Raw genomic sequence first — 25,324 nt, 5'->3', positions numbered from 1 at the left:
CGCAAGTGGGTGTGTGGGTGGCAACTGCTTGATGTTCCTCTCTCACACCAGTGTTTCCCTCTCTGCCTTTTTATCTCTCTCCCTTCCTTTCTTTCTAAAATCAATATACGTATCCTTGGGTGAGGATAAAAAATAACCTCTCTCCTCTCTTTTTTGAGACATATATAATTTGTGAGTTCAGAACTGTGTGACTTGAGTACTGGTGTATTTGGTGAAAAAATTTCATTACCTTTCACTCACCCTTTTACAAAAAGCTCACTAAATCCATTTGTACCTTTAGGTAATTTCAGGCTGAATAACTGAATATCAACATTTCCCACGGTTTTGACAAAATCTCATGGTTTCATAAGAAGTTTCTTCTCTTTCTTTTTTTTTTAAATGTAAAAGTTTACACAGATTCACCATTGTCACAAAACATAAAAATCCAATAGCGGCCATTTGCTTTGGGTCACTCATTGTAACTGCGTATGAAATTTCTAATATCCTCACTGTTCTTCCTTGTTTCTAGGAGCATTCTTAATGATTTTCCCTCTTTAAACTCAGGATGCTCTAGTTCTAGCTGGGTATCATTGACTTCACCAAAAGGATCATCATTATGCTGAAAATTGAAGTTGCACCTTCCTACCCACAGAACGAGAGAGATGGTGGCCTGGCCCGAGTGACAGCAGGTGCCGTCAGCAGGTGCCCCAGTGACAGCACACACAGGTGAGTCTGATGACGGGGGGAGGCACAGCATGGCACTGTGCGCCGCATCCATTCATAACTTTGTGTTGCTGAAAGACCTTGGCCACCTGCAGGAGTATTTTTGTTTTCTTCTGCTTATAAAATGTACTCACCCTAAAGAGTAGAGACGGCACTGCTTGTTGCGGATTTGATGAGCTAAGCCAAACCTGTCATCAAGACAAACTGACCAGGGCTTCTTTGCAGGGCTGGCGTCGGGGGCCGGGCTGCCTGTGCTCATGTGATCACATGCAATCTGTAGGGAGAGGACATCCATGGAAACAACTTAAAGCATTGGGTGACAAATGGCAGGTAGGGACTTAACTGCTTCCCTGGTGCCTGAAAACCATAACAGGAGAGTTATGTCTTTCTGTGCTGCTAACCACACTCTTCCCCAGGGAAACACAGATGGCTGTAAAATGTGCAGAGGAATTCCAAGGACCAGATGATAAATAACCTCGTGGAGACTATAGGCAGGTTTGAATGGACATTAAGAGCGGCTATAGCCATCTGCATGAGGAGAGCAAAGCGAGGACACAGATGGCAGGGAAGAGGAAGGGGTCAGGAAAGGTTCTGCAGAAGTGTGTTAGTCCTGGAGGATGAACAGAAGCTGAGACCATGAAGGACAGACAGTGCAGACACGAAGACCAGTGCTCCAAAGCTGGAGGTCTGTCACCCTGTGTTTCTGCTGGAAGTTGTGAGAGGTCCAGGCGTGGGTCTTGGAAGGGTAAAAGATTGTAGATTCCTTATCTCAGGTAGATAAGGTGGATCCACCACCGTCCAGGGGTAGCAAGTGTTATCCAAGGTAACAGCTGATAAGGGGTCCTGTGAAATTAATCCACAGTCCCTGCTAAGAGGGCAGTATGCTTCGTGATGCACTCTTCTAATGTGTGTCTGCCCAGGGGGTGGGGGGAAAAGGGGAAGAAGGGCAAGGGCCCCAGCCTGAGGAGGCTCTCCCTGAACTAACACACCCCTCAACATTAGATAAGAAAAGCAAAGGGAACAAGCATCTAAGTCAAGTGGAAGCAAGTCTCTAATTTCAAATGCACATGAAGTAAACAATCTCTTCAAGGAGTTTATGACTTGTGTTTGAGGCTGACACTGTGTGAACAGCTGAGGCTGCTGGAACCAAAGAAAACAAGTCTAGGGCCAAGGTATTTACCTTGCTGAGCAAGTGGACTTCCCACTAACCCCTCAAAACTCTTGTGGTCATCACAAATCATGCAGCGGCTCTCACCGCCACATCACAGACAGGCCGTACAGATGGAAAAGGTGTTTTGAGGTTCACCACTTTAATTCATTGGAATACATAACAGCAAACCGTTTTCTTCTTAGGAAGTCAGTCTAGGCTTCCAACCCTTGTATTTAAATGATTTTCCAAAATTTTAATCTGAAAAGAGTTGTATGTGGCACCTGTTCAGCTAATACATCATCACCCTTATCCTTGTAATCTAGGGCTGGCCTGGAAAAATCACCCTAGCACTATTTATCAAGGACTATGACTGAGTCTTCTAGGATTTGGACATTTTAGAGGGAAGTGAAACCCTATAGCCCTGGTTGGTTGGCTGGTTTGTATACCAGTGGTTGCAGGTTTGATCCCTGGTCAGGGCACATATGTAGGCTCCAAGTTCAATCCCTGGCTGGGACGCACATGGGTGGCAACTGATTATCTATCTATCTATCTATCTATCTATCTATCTATCTATCTATCTATCTATCTATCTATCTTTAAAAGCAATAAGAAATGTGAAACCCTTTATATTTATATTCTTTTCTCTCAACCCAGTATCTCTGTCTATAACCACTGATTAAAGGTAAAAAAATAATAAATGGAATTGAGTCTTCTCCTAAGCAACCAGTACAGAATACATTTATTAATTGGGTATATCAACATATTCATTTGTATAATTCATTCCTATTATTATCCCACAGATAAATGGAAATTATTCTTCTGCCTGCCCACCTCCTAGTCTCTACCCACCCAGTGGAGAAGTTGCTAATCTAGTCAGTCAGAGCCTGTGTTTCTTTGGGCCTGTTTTTGCCAGTGGGAAAGTTAACATCAACACCTCCACTGGTCCTGTGTCCGTGCCCTCCATCCCACAGCAGTTCTGTGGGTCCCCAAAGCGTGCCTGGACCTCAGAGCTGAGCCATTTGCTCTGGGGCAGCTTCCTGGGGTATTTTCATTAAAGTGGCATGATGATGCTTATCTGCTAGCCTTCTAGTGTATACCTCTCTCTACAAATTGCCACAGCGACAGATTAGGATAGGGATGTTCATAGGTTCTGATTCATATTTCCCTTCTAACACCATTAAAGCCAAACACTGGTCTCCCCCACAGTGTTTCTCAAGGTGTGGTCCGCCTTCATTGGGGAGGTAATTAAGAATGCAGATTCCTGGGTGCCACTCCAGATCTGTAAAATCAGAATCTCTGAAGATGACACATGCATCTTAACAAGCTCCCCAAAAGTGACTCTTATGCCAGTGGTCCTGTGAGTTTACCGGAAGCCCTCTGTAAAGCCCCACTGAGATGCTCAGCCTGGCTTTCCCTGTGCTTTAGCAAATTAGAAGAAGAGACTACTCTTAGGCTAGAGACTGGAACTAAAACCAGCAGTGTCTCCAACCCCACTCCTAACCAAGCTGGAGCAGCAGTATCAACAAGTAGCCAGAGGCCTCTAAGAGTTGGGGAAGTACTAAGGGTCAAGATTCAGGGCTTTGGGGTTCAGCTGGTCCTCTTTTGCCAATGATGGGAGTAGAGTTTTATTCTATTAAAAAAAAACACTTTAAGCATTTATTCTTCCACAGACTTCATCTTGCACAGATATACCCCCATTGGAGGCATTCTTTTCTATTCAATCTTTCTGCTACTGTTCCCCTTTCCTCTCCTAGTTCAAAAATAAAGCAGTTTTTTCCATTTTAACCATTTACTAACCATCTCATTGATAGACATTAGATTTTGAAAATAACTAAGAGAACTTGGTAAAATTCAGCTCCTAAAATTAATTAAATACTGATTTTTCCAACTTCCTTGTTAAGATTTATGGCTAGGGCTTCTAAAACCCTACTGCAAGCAAAATAAGTGGAGGCGGTAACTCCAGGCTAAGCTTCAACTCCAGTAATTATAGTCCCTCTCTCTCTCTCATTCTCTCTCCTAATTCCCTGTGTAATTTTGGCCATATAAAATCAAATTAGGCCTAGACGAAGGAAAATAGACTCCAGGGGGAAAATGTTTTCTAAAATACTTTTTACTTCTTCAACTTAAAGGAATTGAATTTATTTTTATTTTACTTCATATTGCAAAAGCTTGCATCGCTGTTCTGCCAATCCAGAAGTAGTAGAAGCTGGCGAAGGGAGCCCTTAACATATGGAGACTTCTGGCAAGAATCATTTCACTGACCAACTGTGTGTTTACGTAATGCCATTATTCTCAAAGGTAGAATCTCGAGAGTTGTGCTTTTGCAGTTTTTATCCCAATTTGTGTGTGTGTGATAGTAAACATAATAAATACTACTGTTATGAAGTTCTAAAGTCTGTCTCTCCAGAACCTAAGCTCTTATGTTGTTCTGAAAATAGGTATATATATAGATGATTAGATAGATAGATAGATAGATAGATAGATAGATAAAGACATTTTATTTTTTTAAAACAACAACTGTTGCTTAGATTAATTTTGTACTGCAAGGCTTGCTTGCTGGGGGCATATGGTTTGGGGGCTGCCATAAAAAGCTAGATCTTTCCTTAGAACAGAGCACTGTGTTTATGATTTAACTGTTAGTTAACAGCAGCATGTGAGCGACTTTAAAACTCAGAGATGTAACCATGGTCTTTCACATTAGAAAACAATACCTAATTAAACGAGCTTGGTGTTCCTGTGTACACTCTACCCAAACACCGTGTCCTCTGATGTTTCATAAAAACAAAGGCAGGGTCCCCTGCCCTGATGGATGTGGCTCAGGGAGTGGGGTGTCATTCTGCAAAGCAAAGGGTCAGTGATTTGATTCCCCATCAGGATACATGCTTGGGTTGCAGGTTTGGTCCCTGGTGACAGCACATTCGAGAGGCAACCAATCAATGTTGTTCTTCCTCTCTCTCTCCCTCCCTTTCCCCCTCTCTAAAAATAAAGAAATAAAGCCCCTTTTAAAACTGCAGGGCCTCGGTCATGCCCTCAGAATCATCACAACGCACAAGTCTAGGAGCATCGTGCCCTGTGCTCTGTCCCTGAGCTCCCTACTCTGCTGGAGCACACACAATCCCTGCCAGCCTAGCTGCCTAGCGGTGGGCAGGGAGAGTTAGCTCAGGTTTGCTCTTCCAGCCCGTGTCCAGCACAGTGCCAGCCACAAAGCAGGAGCTCAACAAATGTCTACTGAATTGAAGAAAGAATAAGTCAATGGTGAACACATCACATGCTGGGCCTTGCTGTGTGCTTTTGAACACAGATTTGAGGAAGTAATTTTTTATTTTAAAATGCAGCAGAAGAGGATGGGGGTGGAATTTGCTTTAGTACCTTCAGAGGTTTAATTTCTTTTCCTTGCTCATCATGACTCACTTCTGCTAACTGAAAATTTTAGCTAATAGTAACTCTAATATTCTGCCAGTTTTATAAATTTTCATTTTCAAAATTAGTTCTAAATGAAGCATAGGCCCCCGAAGCAGCTCAAAAGCTCTGCATTACATAGAAAGGGAGGAGAGCACTGGGTAGTAAACGATTCTACTTAATAAAAAGTGAGCGTCATTCTGATGAGCTCCCGCCTGCTGGTCCCTGAGTGACCCGGAAGTACATGAAAGCATAGGACTTAACTGGGTAAAATGACCCCTGATTACAAAACCATTCTGCAGTCTGGAACTTTATCTCATTCTTTCTGGAGGACAATCAGCCTTGCCAGCTTCAGCAACCAAGTATCTATTATTGTACTCATCAAGCTGAATAATCATTTCGCGTCCATTTCTCCCTCTTTCCAACTTGTTAGCCCTCTGAGGCTGATATTATATCCCCAGGGCCAAAACAGTTCCTGGCACATAGTAGGTGCTCAAAAATAACAATCCTACACTGCTCTCAGCACAGTGCAAGGTCACAGAACTGAGAGGGGCCTCAGCAATAATTTAGTACTCTTCCTTTTTGAGATCAGAATAGTGAGAGACAGAAGTAAAATAAACTGCCCCGGGTCACACCATTGTAGCATGCTTTTCTTATATATAACTTTTCTTCTCCTAGTCCGTAAGTCATGGGGAAGATCTAAGAGGGCTTGAGATGACCTTGTCATGCCTCAGGAGCTTCTTCTAAGTAAACATGCCTTTTAGAAGTTACAGAACATTAACTTGCAACACATATTAGATGGAATGTAGGGACTTTCACTTGGTCCATTTATTTGGAGGTGTGGAGCCCACCATTCTTAAATTCAAGCCGTAAATTTAACATCTCATTTTCCTCAGGGGCCTTTAAGGGCTTCTTAAAGTCACAGGTAAGAGGTCCAGCTTCTTATTCTTCACATTAAACCAAACTGTAAAATTACAATTTCAGTACTTTAATTAAGTCTGTGTGAGTCCACCAAATTAATCTGTAGCAGCAAAATAAGATAAAAATTTATGGAAGCACAGAGACCAATTTGTCATCCCATTACTCATAATTAATTCAACGAGCTTTTACTTCCACGTCTAGGTGACAAATATTAAAATCCCTGATTGACTGCATCATATTAGAAATGGGACTTTCTTCTATCCCTAAATTAGCCTTTTAAAGATCTAGAAATATATTCTCTCCCACGGGTGAAAAATGGGCTTTGCTGCCAGTGCAATTTGGGAGGAAGAGTAGAGTGCCGAGAGCCAGTGGGATGAAGGGACATGGGAAGAACTGGGGTCCCCGGTGCCACCATCAGCCCTGCAGTGAAGTTCCCTGAGTCAGCCTAGGCCTCACGGGCAGCCTGAGTTGCTAATTTACTCGCACCTCTCAGTTCAGGCGGAGCTTCCCTCTGGCCTTCATTTCCTCTTCTGACTCTCTCCCCAAGACGAGGCTACTTGAGAGTGGAACCTCCTGATTAACGTGTCAAGAGTCATAGACTGTCCTTAATGGACAAGCTCTCTGCCTGCTCAGGGCACTGACTCAGCCTGCCGAGCTGGGGGTTGGGGGGGTGCTGCCACGATGTGTTAAGTCACTAACACAGGCCAGCGCTCGGTAATGACTTAAAGTGCCCTACAGAATAGAAAGTCTCTGGATTCATAGGCTTCTCTTTGCACTGCCTGCGAAGTCTCCTGTGCTCTCTGGCCTGGCACGTCACTGTCTGTGGCAGGAAAGCAAAAAGGCGACTCCTCCAGATACCAAAGGAAGCCAGAACATCCAGATGAAGGTTTTGACACACTTGACCGCCTACTCATGGGTGCAAATCTGCCTTTTCAGATGTTTTTCCAAAGCAATTTTCTAATGTGGATCATTAAAACATATCAGGACGAATCATTAAGACATTTCAGAATGGAAGGGAGAGGATACTGAAGCAAATGGAAGGCATCCTTATCTAATGCCTAAGCTCAAGCAGAAGGGCCTCAAAAACCATGTCCCTCTCAAGTCCTTATCATGTGCCCCCGAAAAACCCCCCATGCCCTCAGCGACAACCCCTTCTTTAAAAGGGGCAATCAGTATCTTTTGCATCGTCTCCAAACCCCTTTGTGCATGAAACCTGGGTGGTGCTGATATATCTCAGGAACCTCAAGGCTTCTTCATCCAGGGACTGAGCGGGGCCTGCCCAAGGCTGGAGGTCTATGTGCCACCGGGGACCCTGTGGGAGAGAAAACACAGGTTGGTGTGTAAGGGGTGAAGAGTTTGAGGGTGGGGTTGGCAAGACCTAGTGTATGAGACAGGCAGCAAGGCTGCCCCAGCCACCTGTAAAACAAACTCGTCTGGGGAATGGTTGCCCAGGAGCTGGTTCGAAGCTGCTGTCCTTAAGACCACATCAATCACAGGGAGATAAAGGAGGCTGAGAAAGCCCAGCTACCAGGGTAAGCAGGAGATTGCAAAGATTTCTCTGGGGACGTCTGACTCTCCTGATCAAAGGCAAACTCCATTGACCCCATTGGGCTCTCTGCCGCCGCAGCTTTGTACTACACGGTGCTGCTCCCCTACCAGAAGAAGCAGCCCCTTATCGACTGTGGTTTCAAAAGCTCAGTGCTTCAGAGATATGTGCCTCCCTGAGGGTGAGTTTTGTTCTCTCAGCACCATGATGCCTGAAATCCTAGGCACTTGGGCACCTTCCCCAGCACAGGGAGACAGATGGCCCTGCAGGAGGGCGCAGTGGCGCCACCCCGTGTCCCAGACCCCTTGGCCTCTGGGACCTCCCACATGTGGATGAATGTGGGAGCTGTCACCAGCAGGGCTGGCAAGGGTGGCCTTCCAGCACATGAGGCAGTCCCCACCTTTCATCAGAGGACTTGTGGAGCTCCTATGAGCACAGTGGCAGAAACAAGCCCTGAGACCCCTTTTGCAGTAAGAGTGGGGTGGTGGATGAAGGGCTGAGGGAAGGCAGTGGGCAAGAAACAAAAATGGGGATCCCTCCAGTCAACAGGAGGCAATAGTGATGAAGTCCCAGCTAGAGCTCCAAGTTCCCCATCCACGGTTATTACCACCTGGAAACTTCCCGGAGGCTCACTGGGATTCCAGGGGGTGAGTCCGGCTCACGGTGAAGGGCAGGAAAGGGCTGGGGGCCTGGAGAAGCTCGGCCACTGGCAGGGTGAAGGTCTGGTGTCAGGAAACACTTCAGGCGTCTCGGCACAGGGGTTCCTGCACAGTGCTTCGGATGATCCCCTAAACTCCCTGTCACGGTGAGAAAGGGAGCAGGGGAGGGTGCCGGGAACAAGATAAAGGGACCGTTCATGTGTGTTCATGTTCTTCAGTTAGGTATTGTCATGGGCTGAATGTCTGTGTCGCCTCCCCAAATTCATCTGTGAAATGTTAATGTCCAGTGTGATATTAGGATGCCGGGCCTCTGGGATGTCATTAGGTCTTGAGGGGAGCCCTCAGGAATGGGATCAGTGCTCTTACAAAACAGACCCTACAAAGCCCCCTCGCCCCTTCCACCGTGTGAGGACACACACAGAAGTAGGCAGTCTACAGCCCTGAACCGAACCATGCAGACACCCTCATCTGGGACTTCCAGCCTCCAGAACCGTGAGCGACAAATTTCTGCTGTGTGAAACCACTCAGACTGTGGTGCTTTGTTATGGCGGCCTGGACAGACGGAAACAAGTATTATGGCAGGAACTGTCTCTCATCCAAAAAAGAAACATCTAAACAGGTGAGCCCTGGGGTGCTTTAGGTGTTACACCTACGGTTTGGTGCTGCTAGACAGGGCGGCCTAGGTGGCCTGGGGTTAAACTGAAGGCAAGAAGTGGGGGAGCCAGCAGGTTAGTCAGCGTGAGGGCAGGCATGTCCTGGGGGAGAGGAGTGCACTCTGGACTGAGAGTCTGAGATAAATGCCCACTCTCCGTAAGTGATGAGGGGATGTCCAGGCCAGGCATTACTGACTCACCGCACAGAGTCCTGAGGGCCCACAGTGTCACCGTCCAGGCAGATCGTACTGCCTTGCAGAGGCTGAGCACCCCACAGTCCCTCCAGACTTAAAGAACCCTCACTGATTCCCCTGGGCTGCGGCTTTATTGGGAGGCCTTCAGGGGGGGCCAGTTTCAGGGGCTTGCAACCTGCTCCGTCTCTGGAAGGCCCATGCTCGGCTTCATGCTCTGCTGGCGCTGACTTGAAATTCTTCATTTTGAACAAGAGGCCCATTTCTATTTTGCATTGGGCCCCACAAATTACATACTCAGAGTGCCCTAAGGGGCACCTTTTCTGCAAAAACAGCCTTATAGCTATTCTTGTTCTGTGAAGGTTGAAACAGGCAGACATTCTATTCAGAGAGAGCCTGAGAACATTCACTCATATATCTTCCCAGTTAATGTATTCTAGCCCTCCCTGTATCTTTTCCTTTCTTGTGAATTTATTTTGGGGAGATGTAGGGGAGAGGTCAGGAAATTCCACTGCCCCCCACTTTTTTCCTTCTCTGAACTAGGTGTTGATTATCATTTCATCAAACAGTATTCACAGAGCGCCAGCCACCCTGCGCCAGGCCAGGCCGACGCAGACTGAGCACAGCCTGGATTCGCCCAGGAGGTGCACACAGTCCGGCCGGGCGGTGCCTACGCACCAAGTAACTTTGATAGGGAAATGCTGAAACTCTAGGGAGAACTGTTCTTTTCAGGAAACTATTTACTTATGGAATCACCAATGATAAGCACATTTAAATACAAACACCCCCTAGTTTTGCAGGGTCTCATTCTTTTGCATCAGATGACAAACAGTGACCTCCCAAGCTGCCTCGTGCCAGCCTGTCTAGGCCTGGAGGTTAAGGCTTCCTGTGGCTTTGTCGTGGGACCACTCACAGGTGCCCCAGCATCTGGCCCCAGAGACTCTTGATGAAAATGCTAAAGTTCACCTATCAGGGTTTTCCTCTAAATGAGGCCATACAGCTTCTGCTGCAACTCCTCACCTCCAGTTACAGCTCAAAAGCAGCCTTAGATGGAAAGTAAACAAGTGGTCATGGCTGTTTGCAATAAACTCCATTCACAACAGGCAGCAGGCTGGACTTGGGCCTCAAGACCATAGTTTGCTGACATCTGCTCCATTTAATTATAATTTGGAGGTAGACCGGCCTGGAAGAGACTGTTTATTTGAAATAAGGCAAAAGGGACAGATTATGATATCTAGATTATCATCAACTTTGGCATCTGGGTGACTCAGGCAAATACCAGTCAGGGTCGCAGTCAGATCAGTGGGCACCTTCCAACTGGCTGAGAGGAATTTAATCGACTATTTACAAAGGTGCAGACAGGTTTTAAGGAAACCAAGAAAGAACAATGTATTAATATTTGTGGCAGGCACCACCAAAAAGCCTTATAAGCCATAAGCCTGGAGGAACAAGAAGGGGGAGGGAGTTTTAGAACCTGACGGGAAAACTGTATGGAGAAGGCACACGATCGAGGAACACAGCCCATCCTATACACCCCATCCTATTACATAGCACCCCCACAACTGTCAAACCCAACAGGAAGGCAGAGGAGAGGGAGGCTGTGGTTGGTCGACATGGGTCAGCCTCCCAGGGTGCAGAGTGGGTCTCGAGGGGCCGATGGAAGTTCTCCTTCGCTGCATCCAATGGTGAATCAATTTGGTGGAACTATAGCGCTATCTCAGGGACCCATAAACAGTATCCTTCTTGCAATCTGCTATTTCTTATTTCCAGCTGAGCACTGGCCACTGCACTGCAGCTGGAACAATGAATAAGTTAAGAGACCTAAGGTGGAGATATCCGAAGTGCTTTGGCTTAGTATTTTGGTTGAGCTGTTTAAAAAACATTCCACATACAGTAATGTTCTTTTTGGAATCAGTCTGACAGTAATTTGTGATTATTTCCCTAAGGAAAATGCTAGCTTTTATCATCTCTTTCAATTACCATTTATCTTAGTTCTGTAGTACACACATCAATATTTGTTCTTTGAAAAAATCCCACAAACAGAATTCCCTGAGCACCTTAAAACACCAATGGCCAGTGTTTAATAGAACAAGGCAAAGTATATTTTTCTTTAAAAAATGTATCATTATGACTTTGATAGAGTACACAGTTGACAGACATGAGCAGAGCAGGAATGAATGACCAGGTCTAGAATGTCACCAGGGCAAAAAGTCCTTGGTGCCTAGCAACAGGCAAAGCTGGGAAAACAAGTATTATAGGCTAAGCCCTGACTCCCAGGGAGACCTCTCCTTTCCTAGCATGTTGCTAGGCCTGTGGTTCAGACCCCTGCCCTTTCACATCGGTAGTCTTCGGTTTAGAACCCCTAAGAGAAGGAACAAGGGGGCTGGAGAATAGCCTCAAAAGATGCCCAGTCAAGCTTTGCATGACCACTTCCATAAGATCTTCCCTCAGGACAGTGAGGTTCTGACAGGCATCAGGTAACCTTAGAAACAAAGCCTCAGGTCTGCTAACCATACAGATAGAGTTTTGGTTAAATTAGGAATAACATTGAGGCCTCAGCTGTGTTTTAGCTCCAGGCCCAGAAAAGGAGCAAAACCAGACAAGTGAGGACAGCTGACAAAGAGACCAGATGTAATGACTAATGTCCCCCTCCCCTAGCACTGAGCAATCAGTAGAGACCATGAACCTGAAAAGGCATACCTGGAAAGCTGATGAATATTCTACCAACTTCCTCTCTGAGACGTCCCCTAAAATTACTGCCTTGGAAACAATACAAAAACCCTTAAGGCTCCCTCTTCTTTCTCCTCCCCCAACCCCCCTCCCTGCAAGCCTTCCCCTTCCCCTCCCCCTTCCTCTTTCTCTCCCCACCCTCCGCCCTAGCATGCCAGCACCTTCCCCACCGCCTTCTTTTCTCAGGTACACTCTCTGGAGCACGCCCACCATTCCCCCACTTCTTCCCGCAGGCTGTTATCTTTGGTTTCCTTCTCCAAAGTTCCAAGAGCCCTTCTTCTGCCTCTGTAACTTGTTTCCTGAGTCCCTGCAGCCCATACGGCTTGGTTCTTCTACCTCTGTGACTCCCTAAATTAATTTCTTGGCTCTGAATTCTTTCTTAGCCAAATTCAAGGACTGAGGTCTAACACGCTAACTCTGGGGCTAACAATTTTACCCCAGACAATCTTCTAAACTCCAGGGTACACTGTTATCCATGTACTCCACATACGGAGTGGCCGAACGATGCTTCACCCATCACTGCTGGGACATAGGAACATGGATTCATTGTCCTGTCTGTGCCCCCACTTCCTCTTCAGATGGTAAAGAAGCAGCTAATGCAGAAGGAAGTTAAAGGTACTGTCATTTGGGCCTGGTCTGTCTGTCCCCAGCAGGCTTGAGCTCAACTGTCAAATGTAGCATACACAATGAGTTACCACAGAGATGCCACGCCCCTGAGCTCCTGCAAAGATGAGCGGTGGGTGCCCTCAACTTGTTGGCAATCGTTGGTCCTGCCCCCTAAACCACTCATACCAAGGAGTCCCTCCCCCAGCATGAAACAGCTTCGAAAGGAGAGCTGGGTCCCAGATTTTGAGGAAAAGAAGCAGCCCACCTTTTGTTTGGGAAGGCTTTATCCAGGAAATGTGCATTGAAAAGTGAGCTGGTTTATTCTACTGAGGGGCAAATGTTTTGAGTATGTAGAAAAATTTTCCATAAAGTAAGGATGGCAAAAGATTCTACACACAAGTAACTCGTGTTATCTGGGGGCTACTTTGCAGACATCTAAGATTCTGCTTCCTGAAGGGTAGGTAGTGATCACCGAGTCAGTCCAAGCCGGTGTACAGAGCTAACGGGCTTGCCTCAAAAAGAACGCAAAAAGCATAGCCACGAGGCTTTGGGGTATTTTTATAATTTACTGTATGATTTCATCAGCAAATGTGTTTCTCAAAAAAAGAAAATGACTCTTTCAAACTAAAGAAACTGAATTCCAAGATCCTACTATTAAAAGATTCAACAAAGAATAAAGCAATCTTCAAAAATACTCTTTTGCCTACCAGCCTACATTTACGCAACATAATAGAATTATATTAATTCAAGACCATAAACCCCAAACAAAACTCGTTGCATTAAAAAATTATAGAATAAAGCAGACCCACCCATGACCTAGAAAAGAGAGCCATCAATACCGCCTTCTGCAAAAGCTTGCTTTGTCTTGAAGTTTGGAATCACGATTCCTTCTCCACAGCAGTGTCCACATGCCCTTGAACAGCCTCACATAGCCTCTGCAGAAACTGTCAAACTAACAGCAGTACCGCCATCAATTACACAAGCAGTCTTTTCTCTCTCTCTTTTATTTTGTGTAGAAAACAAATATAAAACAAACCAAAGGAAGGTTTGCAATGGTCCATTCCTCTGTGTCTTCAATGCTACATTTCTTGAGGGGTAAAACTGTATGAGGAGTGATTTCAATGATCAGTTTCTTTATGGTGATAGATAATTACTAGAGTGTTTGGGATACTTTCACAAAGCGTCAGTACTCCCAAATGCTCATTCCCACAGCTAATAAGCTTCTGACAAGTTTGAGAACCAGCCATTTCTGTTGGAAACGGGGTGGCTAACAACGGATCCCCTGCTTCACGGTTGAGCCCCTGGAGGAGAACACGGTTTTGAGTTCTTGACTCGAACTAAACAATATGCTGAGCATGTGCTAGTGAGTTGATGTTGGGGAGGCCTCAGCTTCTGGGAGAAACAACTCCAAAACAAGCCAAATATATTTATTTTGCAATTTCATGCTAATTAAGAGCATCTGTCAGTGGATAGGAAACAATGACTGAAGAAAATTGTTCATTCCTTTTTAGAAAAGGAAGGGGATTGGTGCCATTTCTTAGGGGAGAAGGAGTCACAAAATGGTGCCTGGAAAGAACATGAGTCTGGCCACAGCTGAGAATCTGTGAGCATCCGCCCTTAGATCTCGTGGCTGTTAGGCCTTTGTTGGAAAGAGACCAGGGGCTCCGAGAGGCTCTTGGGTGGCCGCTCACACGCCTTCCCCTGGACATTCTCATGCAGTCAGCCTTTCCTCGGAGGCAGCCTGCTTCAAAATAAGCAAGGGTCAGTTACACATTTTGTGGCAATGTTTACAATTCAGGCACCCCATGCACAAAATTTATTTAATAAAAAAAAGAGTCTCGGCTTCGGTTCTGGGTGCGATGGGTAAGCACACCTTCGCCCTATGTCTCCCACTGAACTCAGCAATAGAAGAATGCACAGAGCAATTTTTCGAGGGATCTAAAAAGTAAATACTAGCAGGCAAATTGGAGGAAAAGAGTGGACTTCAAAGTGCCACCAAACAGGTGGTGAGGTCACCACTGTATTTTCCTTCTGGTGTCCTGCGTCCTGCCCCCCACACAAGCAGAGCCACACCAGACACGGGCATCAGCACAGACCGAGAGCCCCCGCAGCAGCTCTTGTGTTCAGGCTCAAGGAGGGAAGAGGTCTCCTAATGCGAGAGAGTGGGGAAGGTCCTCCCCGGTTTCCCCTCTCCTTTCTGCTTCTTCATTCTTTCACCCCAACTCCCAGGCAATCCCACGGTGGTCGCGGAAGTCACAACAGCAGCCACAAGTACCTAGAACTCTGAGGCCAAGGAAGCTTCCTCTCCAATCTGAAGCCCAAGGCAGTGCGGTGAAGCCCCATGAGTCCATCCTGGACTTGAGCACAGTCATGGGAAGCATGCGGCAAAGCACGGGGAAAGTAAAGCCACACCTTTCTGGCCAAATGTTCAGAAGATGCAGGAAACTGGACAATACTGGGGAAATAGCGGAGAAGAGAAGCAACCCCACAAAGTGGTTTATGAGTCCTCATTAGTATTTCAAAGACTTTGAGAACCAAGCTAACAGACAGACCTCTACCTGGGTGCCAGGCCGGTCACTGGGTGGTATGGATGTGGGACGAAGCTGCAAAACATGGCAAAGGCTTTGAATACAGAACTGATACTGAAACCACAATCCACAGACGCAGCTGGAACTTAGGGCCTGAACCCGACCAGGTCAACTGCCTGTTAGAACGTATATATCAACTTTATCTACAGCATTTAAACACAACCCAGAGTCTCCTAATATAATACTCAAAATGTCCAGGATGTAACTCAAAATTACTCAGCATGAAACCCGAGACAAAGACTCAAGGGAATCCCAATCAGTGCGGGGGAAAGACAATCAACAGACACCAACACAGGCATAACACAGATGTTGGAATTCTGTGGGAAAAAAAAAACTTAAAAGCAACAAATCTGAAAAATACTCCAAGAAGTCAGGGCACACACTCTTGAAACCAATGGAAAGATAGGACATCTCAGCAAAGAAACAGGAAGTATAAAAAGCCAAATGAACATTTTAGATCTGAAAAATACAAAAACCTAAATAAAAATTTCAGTGGGTGGACTCACACAAGAAAGGGTCAGTGAACTTGAACATAGATCAACAGAAAGTATCCGATCTGAACAGCACAGAGAAAAAATGACCTTGTGGGACGACAGCAAGAGTCTAGCCCACAGCCACTGGCATTCCAGAGGAGGAAGAGAAAGAATACAGTGCACACCAAACAGAAAAAAATCAAACATGTAATGGCTGCAAGATTCCCAAGTTTGACCATAAATATAAACTTCAAAGTCTAAGGAGCTCAGCAAACCCCAAACAGAAAAAGTCAAAAAAATTCATACTCATAGATGTCACAATAAAACTGCTGAAAACTAAAGACAGTAACAAAAAAGAGGTGAGTCTCTAGCAGTCTGTGACAGACCTGCCAGTGGGCCAGGGTCAGAATGACTGGGTAGGAAAGGACAGAGCCAGCCCATCCCATAGGGGGCCTCTTACCCTGCGGATCCCTCCCTGGTAAGGCCGGGTCCCACCTCCTCAAGTCCATCTGCTAAATGTCTCTGGCAGCAGACAGCACTCACGCTGAAACCCGAATCCGGAGCAGCATTCTGAATCCTTTCCCCATCAATCTGCCATCTCTGTATCATCAGAGTGTAGGCTGGTAGGCGAGGGACCAGAAATCAAATCAACTCCAACAAGAAAAAATGCACTATAATTCAAGCAGATAACTTTTATGAAGGAATAAAAAATGAAAGAAAAACAGAGTAGAGGGAGGAACACTGGTAAATGCTCAGCTCTAGATTTATTCCCTAAGTCATCCCAGTAAGTTGGAAAGAAATGCCAAAAGAATTTGAGTTGGGTTTTGTTCTTAAATCGACATCTTTAAATATACTGTGTTATCTGTGTGTGTCAAAATAGTCTGAGAGAATAAAACATAATGTATTTTAGGCTTTATCATAGACTGTAGAAAGGAAAGCCGAATTTCTGGAACAGATCCTGTGAAATGCAGAGGTTTGCACTTGTTAACATGACAAGGAAACTATATGGCATCTGCGTACATAGTAGGTGCTTACATGTCAAATCATGGATCTCCCTCGGGTAACGTCACCCAGAAAAGGAGGAAGTCATTGAATTTGCCTTATGAAATGAAGGTTATATAAGAATGCCTCCCTAATAAAGCAAGCAGGGATTTAGAAACGGCATTAACCACATTATGAAGTATCTCTCTCTCTCCCTCTCCTCTCTCTTTGTCTCACTCTCTTTCACACACACCCCTCCGCATATTGCACACCCCATTCAAAACATATAAGGTACCCAGATTTTCTGGGACTCAGAATCCCATAAGTTTAACATCATCTGAATCAACGTCCATCGTCAGAGTTCGTGAACTTACTTAGGCCAGAAAATTCCAGCCAGCTAACACCCTCCCAAACATTTACCAGCTTGCAAAACATCAGCCCCGACAGAAAGAAGGCCTGCAGCACCCCTCTAAACCTATCTCAAGGCTCCTTCGATCCTGAAAGCTGCCAAAGCCAAAGGAGAAGTGGAGTTAGCAGGGGGCAGAAAGCAGAAAACCCACCAAGAGGGAGGCAGAGAAATGGAGAAGGGAAACAGGGGTGGGGGGGCAGGAGAAAAAAGAGGGGTTGCTGCACCAACACCTGTACATCTCCATGCCCCCCACAAGTTCACCTGGACTCAGGTTGGCCTTTGGAGTACCCGAGATATCTTTGGGGGCTCTCAGCTCACATCAGTCCCCAAACCTCATACCAAACCATGTTCCTCAAGGGATCCTGCACTGTGATCCTCAGGCTGCTGGTCACATCTCCGCAGCTGCCCTTTATGGGCCTCTTGGCCTTAGAGCCTCTAACGAGCTTCTGTGGTGCAATGTCAGGCGGAAAGCTTGTCAATAGTGAAGTTCGGTGTTGCCGAGCAGTTTCACAGGGGAAATATTTCACTTCTACAAATGGCTGCGTACAATTGTGTGTGTGTGTGTGTGTGTGTGTGCATGCATGTAACTCTCAGTTTTAAGTATGCATGCATTCACTCACTATTAATGAACTCTTTCGCCATTTTCATTTTGTACTGTCCACAGTGCCACTCTCTGGCCTTTGGATTATTATAGAGTATTCGGTAGCCTGAGTGAATCCTGCTGACAATTAGAGATAAGACTCTGGTTCTAGGACATTCCTCTCATGAGTCTGTATTTGTGGAACATTTTTCTGTCTGAGTGCACCATAAATGATAGCGCCTGACAAGTAGATGCGGTCCAATAAATGTTTCTGTTTCATCTGTGGGAAGCTGCCAGCTCCATAAAACAAGGCCGAGAGAGCCGGCTAGAAAACTCAGGACCCGAAAGCACTTAAGCCTCAAACCTAAATGGAAGGAAAGATACACCATCTTTATCACTAAGTGGTCCTTTGCAGAAACGTGAAGAACTGCTGAAAGAAGCAGACCTTTTGGAGGTCAATTATTATTGGGTTTGCCACGAATCTTCAAGGTTAGAAGTGAAGCTGCCCAAGTGGCGGCTGACCTCGCGCAGTCCCCCTTCCCCATTTCAGACGGGACATGACAGGAGTAAAGAGGGCAGACGGTGCAAACAAATACAGCGGAGCCATGCTTATCAAAACTTTGACCGTCTTTCTTCATATTTATTTATTTGTGTTTATTCACATCCTTAACTTTAAATCTAAAATACGTACTTATAGTTTGTGGCTAAGATGTCAAAAACTCAAATCAGATTAGACTATATTTCTTAATTATATGAGAGCGGAGAGCTAACATTCCTTGCATTATGGGAAAACCAACTTCCTTCCTCCCACATGGAAAAACTTAAAAAGCAAGCAGATTATAGTACCCAGAATACACACTATTTGTAGCTTTAAATTTTACTTGTATTGCACTTGTAAAGAATCGCTGTATTCAAAGACACTCAAAGGACACTTTGTGTTGGTTTAATCTACACCAACTCCTTTATACTGAAGGGCGTGGAGCTCAGAGAGGTGAAAAGACAAACCGAAGGCTCACAGGCCGGAGGATCAGGGATGCGGCCCAGACCCAGACCTCTAGGCTGCTAGTCCCGTACTTGCTCCGCCACGTCCTGATGCCTCCATCACAGGCCCAGAGTTTTATCTTCCCCATACCTAGTTTTCCTTTTAATTTAGACATTACATCCCCAATAGCAACCTCAGAAGGGATTCCGGGTAAAAGCCACAATGGCTGTCTTGCACTGATACATACAGTCATCCATGCAATAAGTAACACATGTATGAAATTCTTTATATAAAAGATATAGAATACACTAAAAAGTTCACCAGTGGTACCCTGGCCAGATGGCTCAGGTGGTTGGAGCACTGTCCCGTACACCAAAAGGTTGCAGGCTTGATCCCATCAGGGCACATACCTAGGTTGTGGGTTCAATCCCCAGTCAGGGACCATATGGGAGGCAACCGAACGATGTTCCTCTGTCACACTGATGTTTCTCTGTCTCTCTCTCTTTCTCTCTCTCTCTTTCCCCCCTCTCCCCCTCTCCCCCTCCCTTGCTTTCTCCCTCCCTCCCTCTTCCTCTCTAGAAATCAGTAAACATATTCTTGGGTATGGATAAAAAAAAGTTCACCAGTGGCTCTGAAAATGTCACAGATGATGAAATCTCAGTGTGTTAGAAGGGAGGATTAGAACATGTCAGGGGAAGGATTCAGGCCTTTCGGATAAATGGCAATGGTATATCTCAGTTGACACAGGGTCAGCCTGCGTCCCTGAATAACAGCAAGAGATTGTCCCTGTTTCCAACCCCTACTGGATGTAGCAGTGCAAGAAATAAAAGTTTGTTATTTTAACCCACCAGAATTTTGAGGACGTTTGTCACTGCGGCATAACCCAGCCTATCCTGACTGATACAGGCACCTCAAAGGCACTGGGTAACAGATGGTGATCACTATTATGAACACACCCCCACAGAACCTTCCAGGTGCCCCAGCATCCGAGACTAGAACAGACCGCTGGCCTGATGGAGACCCTCGGATAAGGAGAGAAGAGAGTAGTAATTGAAGACAGAGATGAGACTCGGGGAATTGAGGAAGTGCTCAGACAAAGACCAGAGGACACTCGGATGACAAGACAAACCCTGCTCCCTGGTCTACCTCCTCAGCACCCCCTGCCCCTGACAGCGCTCTCCCTCAGTCACTGGTCAGTCCAAACCCCACGTTTTCTTCGGTGTGGTTTTAGTCCCACCTACTTCCGCCGAGGATCCTAACCACCAAGTCTCTACTATGTGCAAAATAAACTATGCAAAGCAGGTGCCTAGCAGTCCGTGCTTGTACTTCTCACGTTACACTCAAGCAAATGTTCGGTAAAATCTGTTTGCAGCGTGTCAATCTTGTTTCTCCAGGCAGACTACAAGCCTTGTGAGGACACCATGTGTTTTACTTGTTTTAAAGTCCCCCACAGAAATGACTCCAAGAGACATTTTTATATTGATTTAAATGTCAGGGAGGAAAGAACATGATATAATTCTTGGGATTCAGAACAATTTTTTTATTACTCTGGCAGAAAGTATGGAAATTTACTAACTAGGCTTTATAGTGATACTTTAATGCAGCTAAATATAAACACTCTTTATGTATTTAGGTGGAAATAAATTATTATAAACCCTAAACGTTTTGGATTCAGCTTTGTTCAAGTTAAAATAAAACCAGAGCTGACAAGTAGTTTAGCAGGAGCCCCGAGAGAAGCTGTAGGAAAGCACTGTTGAGAATTTCAAACATTTCATTTAAAATTAACATTTGTTTTGATAGATGAAAAAGTTAATAAATACTTCCATACCAGTTATTAAATTTAAGCAAAATCTGTGCATATTCTATTCCTTGAAATTGTAAAGTTGGGTTTATCCAAATCTATTTGTGAAGAAGTGCACAGAGCGTCTCTGTAAAATGAAAGTTTGCTTTCATAATTTCAAAGACTGTTGGCATGTAACCCTATAAATGTTTGTTCCCATAAATTTTACTTGTTAAATGCAGAAAAACTAATTGGCCCTGGCTGGTGTGGCTCAGTGGATTGAGTGCCGACCCTCGAACCAAAGGGTCACTGGTTTGATTCCCAGTCAGGGCACATGCCTGAGTTTCAGGCCAGGTCCCCAGTGGGGGGTTCGCGAGAAGCAACCACACACTGATATTTCCCTCCCTTTCTTTCTCCCTCCCTTCCCCTCTCTCAAGAAATAAAAGTAAATAAAAAAGAAAAATTAATTGTTCAGGTAAGGGGGGAAGCCGTGTTTCCACGGAAGGTCGACCCCTGAAGCCCAGCAGACCCGGCCCTTCTGATCACAGCTGCTCTGCTCTAGTCCATTCGCTCGGCCTGCACCAGGCCGTGCGGGGCCGTCCGGGTAAGCAGGGCCTTCCACTTATGGGAACTTACTTTACAAACAAAATTAAGTAACCCCACCATACTTTAAAACATGGTGCACACTTTGGGTTTTCTTCAATATGTATTAGAGTAGAAGCACTCTTATCCTGTCTCTACAAAACCAACTTGTCAGATTAACTGACATTTTCGCTACCCGTACGCATCTCCTGCTACCGGGCCAGTTACATCTTCACCAAGAGTCATTTAGTTTGCTCCCAAACCAGTTTATATCAGTCCTACAAGCTACTGAAATAATATAACTTAATTAAAATGTAGGTACACTGATGAAATCTGTGCACAGAAAGCAAACAGTTTCTCTATTCTATACAAACCAAGTCTATTAAAAGCTAGGTGCTATTTTTAAATGCTGTTGTGTTAGGTATCCATGAAGTAACTGTAAAAGAGAAACACAAAATTGCAAAAATCTAGAGGTGTTCTGCACTTGAGTTACCTCGTGAGTGTCGAGTCCTAAGCTCCACTTTGAAGAAACCAAAACTGAAAGTGGCAGGTGACGCAGTCTGGCTGGGTTTTTTTTGAGAAAGGCCAGAACTCCAGTCAGGGGCCATACACACAACAAAAGATTAGCAAGTAAATGTACAAGCATTTGTTCTAAGTGAGAATAGACTGTTTTAGTGATTCGCTCTCTTCACCATCTCTCCTTAGCTGACCAGTCGAGCCTGCGACTTTGGGTGGAGGCTTCTCCTCAGCGTGTTAAGTGCCTGGCTATGGAGATGCTACAGGTGCACAGTGAGAGACGGTGCAGCTTTATCAATCAACTCACACGCTAGACCAACGTCGGCGCATAGCCGGAGAAACCCAAACATAAAGTGGGACTGTAGATGGGGTGGGAGACTAGAAGACATAACCCATAACTTCCTTTATGTTTATTTTCACAAGAAGCTATAAATTTTTCCACCTTTAAAGGGTTTTTTTTTTTTAGCATTCAATATCTTCACAGCATAGAACAAGAACTTATTTACAAATGATGTAGCACAAAAATCAATGGCAGGGAGGAACCATCGGCTACTTCTCTGAAAACAAAACATGACTCTTCTTCAAGGCAAAGCTTAAGGAGACCCAGGGGAGAGGACCTGGCGGTCAGTAGAACTGCCCTTCTCCGTAGCACAGCCCAGCACTGAGCCAGCCAGGGGCGCTCCCAACTCTCTAGGCTGCCACCAGGACTCTGAGTCCCACCTCCTGAGGGCCCAGCCCAGCAGCAGTGAGGTGATTCCAGGAGAGAAAGGCCATGACACTGGGCGGCTCTTAGTGAAAAGTGAACACCAGTGTTTGTGGCATCTACCCCAAGTTTAGGCATCCACCTTCCCAACCACAACTGACAGGGAGCCCCCCTGAGGAAGGGAAGGGTCCTTCACTAGGTCAGGGGGGCCAGGCAGGTGGAGGGGAGCTGCAGTAGGTGAGGCTGAAGTATCTGTACTATGAAGACTCCCAAGAGTGACTCTGATCCACTCTTGGATTAAGAATTTAGGGTTCCCGAACTTCCCAAAATCAACCGCCAGTGAATGCATCTGCAAACATGTGCCCGGTGTTCTGGAGTGCTTGCCCGTGGCTTCCTGCACATTGTTTCTATCAAACTTTCAGAAATCAGTGAATGCAAAGAACCACCGATCTGACACCAGTGCAAGTCGTCAGGGCCCGGCCGGCCCCACAGGCCCGGGGAGGTCTGAGAAGGAGCCGGACAGGAGCTCCCCTGCAGAGCCTCCCGTCACATTTCTCGTTCTCGCTCTGGCTTTCTCCACCCCTCGGCTCCAGTCGAGGCCTCTTCCTTCACTTCTGTTTTTAAATTGAAAAAGTTTGGTTTCAGGATAGCCATAATCTAAGAACGCCTCAGATAAAAGACACAGAAAATTAAGTTTCCACTTTCCCCACTTCTGCCATCCCTATCAAATTTTGTTATTTAAATTTTTTTAAACTTAACAGCACTTTTCATGTGCTTTTCCTATTAAGTAAATGACTTGACCAAACATCTGTGCCTTTGTTTTAATTACCAGCATCCTAACTTGCTTATTTTTTTTAATAGCAAGTTATACATCAATACAGTAGTCTTGTTTTCCCCCCATTCTTGTCTTAACATGTCACCATCACAAGACAAGGACACAATGTGGCGTGTGTTAAGTGGGCTCAGACCTGTGCTGGTGGTTTAGTGTTATAAATATGAGCATGCTTTGGGAGTGCGGCCCAGGCATTTGGATTTTCTAAAACAGTTCTCAGTACCCAGGGCACCCAACATTCAAGCACTTCCATTTCAAACGAATGTGGCTGTCTGCTCCTGACTGGGGTTAACGTCCTCTAAGTGTACAACCAAGCCATTTTTTTTACTATTTCTGTACAGAATGAATATTCACTATTCAAAAGAACATTCCCTATCATAATTATATAATCAGTTCAAATTTGTTCTTAAGCAATGTAAGCCATGTTTGAAATTCCAACCTGACAAAACAGCTAAAATTAAGCTCTAAAATATATTCTTTGACGTGGAAAATATCTAAGATGCCTTAATATCAAACCTAAAATCTAGAGTCATCGAAATATTTCTCTGAGATCCAGGTTTCAGCATAGAGAGAGCCAGAGCATAAAGCAGGAAAAAAAAATACAACTAAATCTGACCTCAGCCGACCTGGGTTACAATCTCTGTTTACCTTGAGCCAGTTATTGAACAGATTTCCTCTTGGTAGAATGGAAAACACACCGGTCTCACTCACACCGCAGTTATGAGAACCTCCTGGGGTAACAACCGACCCAGTCTCGGCAAGCTGGGAAGAGTTGTAGAAAAGCAAGGTATTGATATACGGACTGTTCTCTTTAACACAATTGCCCTCCAAAATGTACACAGTATACACATCCTTATGAATGAGATGACAAGGGTCATGTGGGTAAGAATGAAGACAAGAAAGAAGAGTGAAGGTAGGTGAAGTCTAAGCAGAAGAACTCACTCGTACAAAAGGCACAACAGGCTGACAGGTACACAGCCACATCTTTTGACAAACCCCTGGTTCTCTGTGCCAGTGTTTTGCGCAAAAAGCCGACACACTAGGAGGCCAGCAAGCTCACGGTGATGGCAGGTTAAGGTTCTCACCCATTTGCTAAAGAGCAAGCTCCTAGGTTCCCAGTGCAGGGCTGCCTGTGTCCACCCCCGCAGCACGGCGGCCAGGCCTGAGAAGCTGTCGGGAGAGGGAGCACCTGCAGTTCACCAGGTGGGCCACTCCTGAGGGGCCAGGCCTGGTGCTTCCTAGAGAAGCAAACATGTGGATCCCCCATTTCTGCTAAACACATTCATCAGGCTGAGGCCCCAGGGCTCTCTCACAGTGGATTTATCTATATCTGAACAGAGTAAAGTGTGTACTTTCACAACGATCATCCATTCTATGGGCTTCTGAGAACTGTTAACTGAGGTATAATTCACATACCATCAAATGTACTATCTCAAACAATTGGATGGCTTTTAACATATATGCCAATTATCCATTGATCACCACTGTCTAATTCCATAATATTTTCATCATCTCAGAAAGAAATTCCCATCCCAATAGCAGTCACTCCCTATCACTTCCCTCTCCCCTGCCCCTAGATATTTCATTAAAATTGAGTGATGCAATATGCGGACTTCATAACTGTTTTCTTTCACTTGGCATGATATTTTCAAGGTTCATCCATGATGTAGCATCATTCCTTTTCATGGCTGAGTAATACTGCATCATATGGATGTACCACATTTGTGTATCCATTCATCAGTTGATAAATGTTTGAGTTGCTTCCGACTTCTGGCTATCATAAATAGTGCTGCTATAACCACTTGTGTACAAGTCTTGTGTGAACATACATTTTCACTTCTGTTTGTTATAAACCTAGAGGTGCTGTTGCTGGGTCATTTCCAGGCAGTCTTGAACCCAATGTTTACACTGGCACACCTGGTGTGAATTATTCCCGTGACAAATGGATACAGTTCACCACAAACCCCAAAAGTCAAAGGAGTAAATGAAGACATGTATGAAAGGAAAACGGGGTTCTGCATGAGACAACATATTGCTGCTTCCATAATGCCACTAATAAGATGTTTCTCCTGTATCATAAAACTGCAGCGCCACAGCTAGGGTGAGGGTCCAGGGTGTTGATCTCATCATTAGGATTGTGCCAAGTAGATCTAAGCTGGCACAATCCTAGTGATAAGATCCACACATAATTAATGGTTTCTACCTCAAGGTACTGTGCTGAGCACAGTATGTGAATTGTCTAACAGATGAGAGGATGGGGGAAATATGATTTTTGAAAACAAACACTGATTGCAGCCAAATGTGCCTTCCTACCAGAGTGGTATACTCCGTCTGTGGCCAG

General features: G+C 45.3%; 1 protein-coding gene across 3 annotated transcripts in view; it reads right to left on the bottom strand.

The window, feature by feature from the left end:
* Window positions 1–25,324, bottom strand: part of METTL24 (methyltransferase like 24) — a 92,929-nt gene that overhangs the window by 54,932 nt on the left and 12,673 nt on the right. For 2 of the 3 annotated variants that reach the window (XM_053664946.1, XM_053664947.1), the window contains exon 2: window positions 837–976. In XM_053664946.1, the coding sequence (XP_053520921.1) occupies window positions 837–976 (140 nt within the window). Of the gene's footprint in view, window positions 1–836; window positions 977–7,385; window positions 7,485–25,324 lie in introns of all 3 variants that reach the window. The other variant, XM_037159064.2, reaches the window with a different exon arrangement.

The sequence above is a fragment of the Artibeus jamaicensis genome, unplaced genomic scaffold, assembly GCF_021234435.1.
Source record: "Artibeus jamaicensis isolate MK-2021 breed Jamaican fruit bat unplaced genomic scaffold, CSHL_Jam_final contig_387, whole genome shotgun sequence".
Lineage (NCBI taxonomy): Eukaryota > Metazoa > Chordata > Mammalia > Chiroptera > Phyllostomidae > Artibeus > Artibeus jamaicensis.
This window is presented reverse-complemented; position numbering and strand designations above follow the sequence as displayed.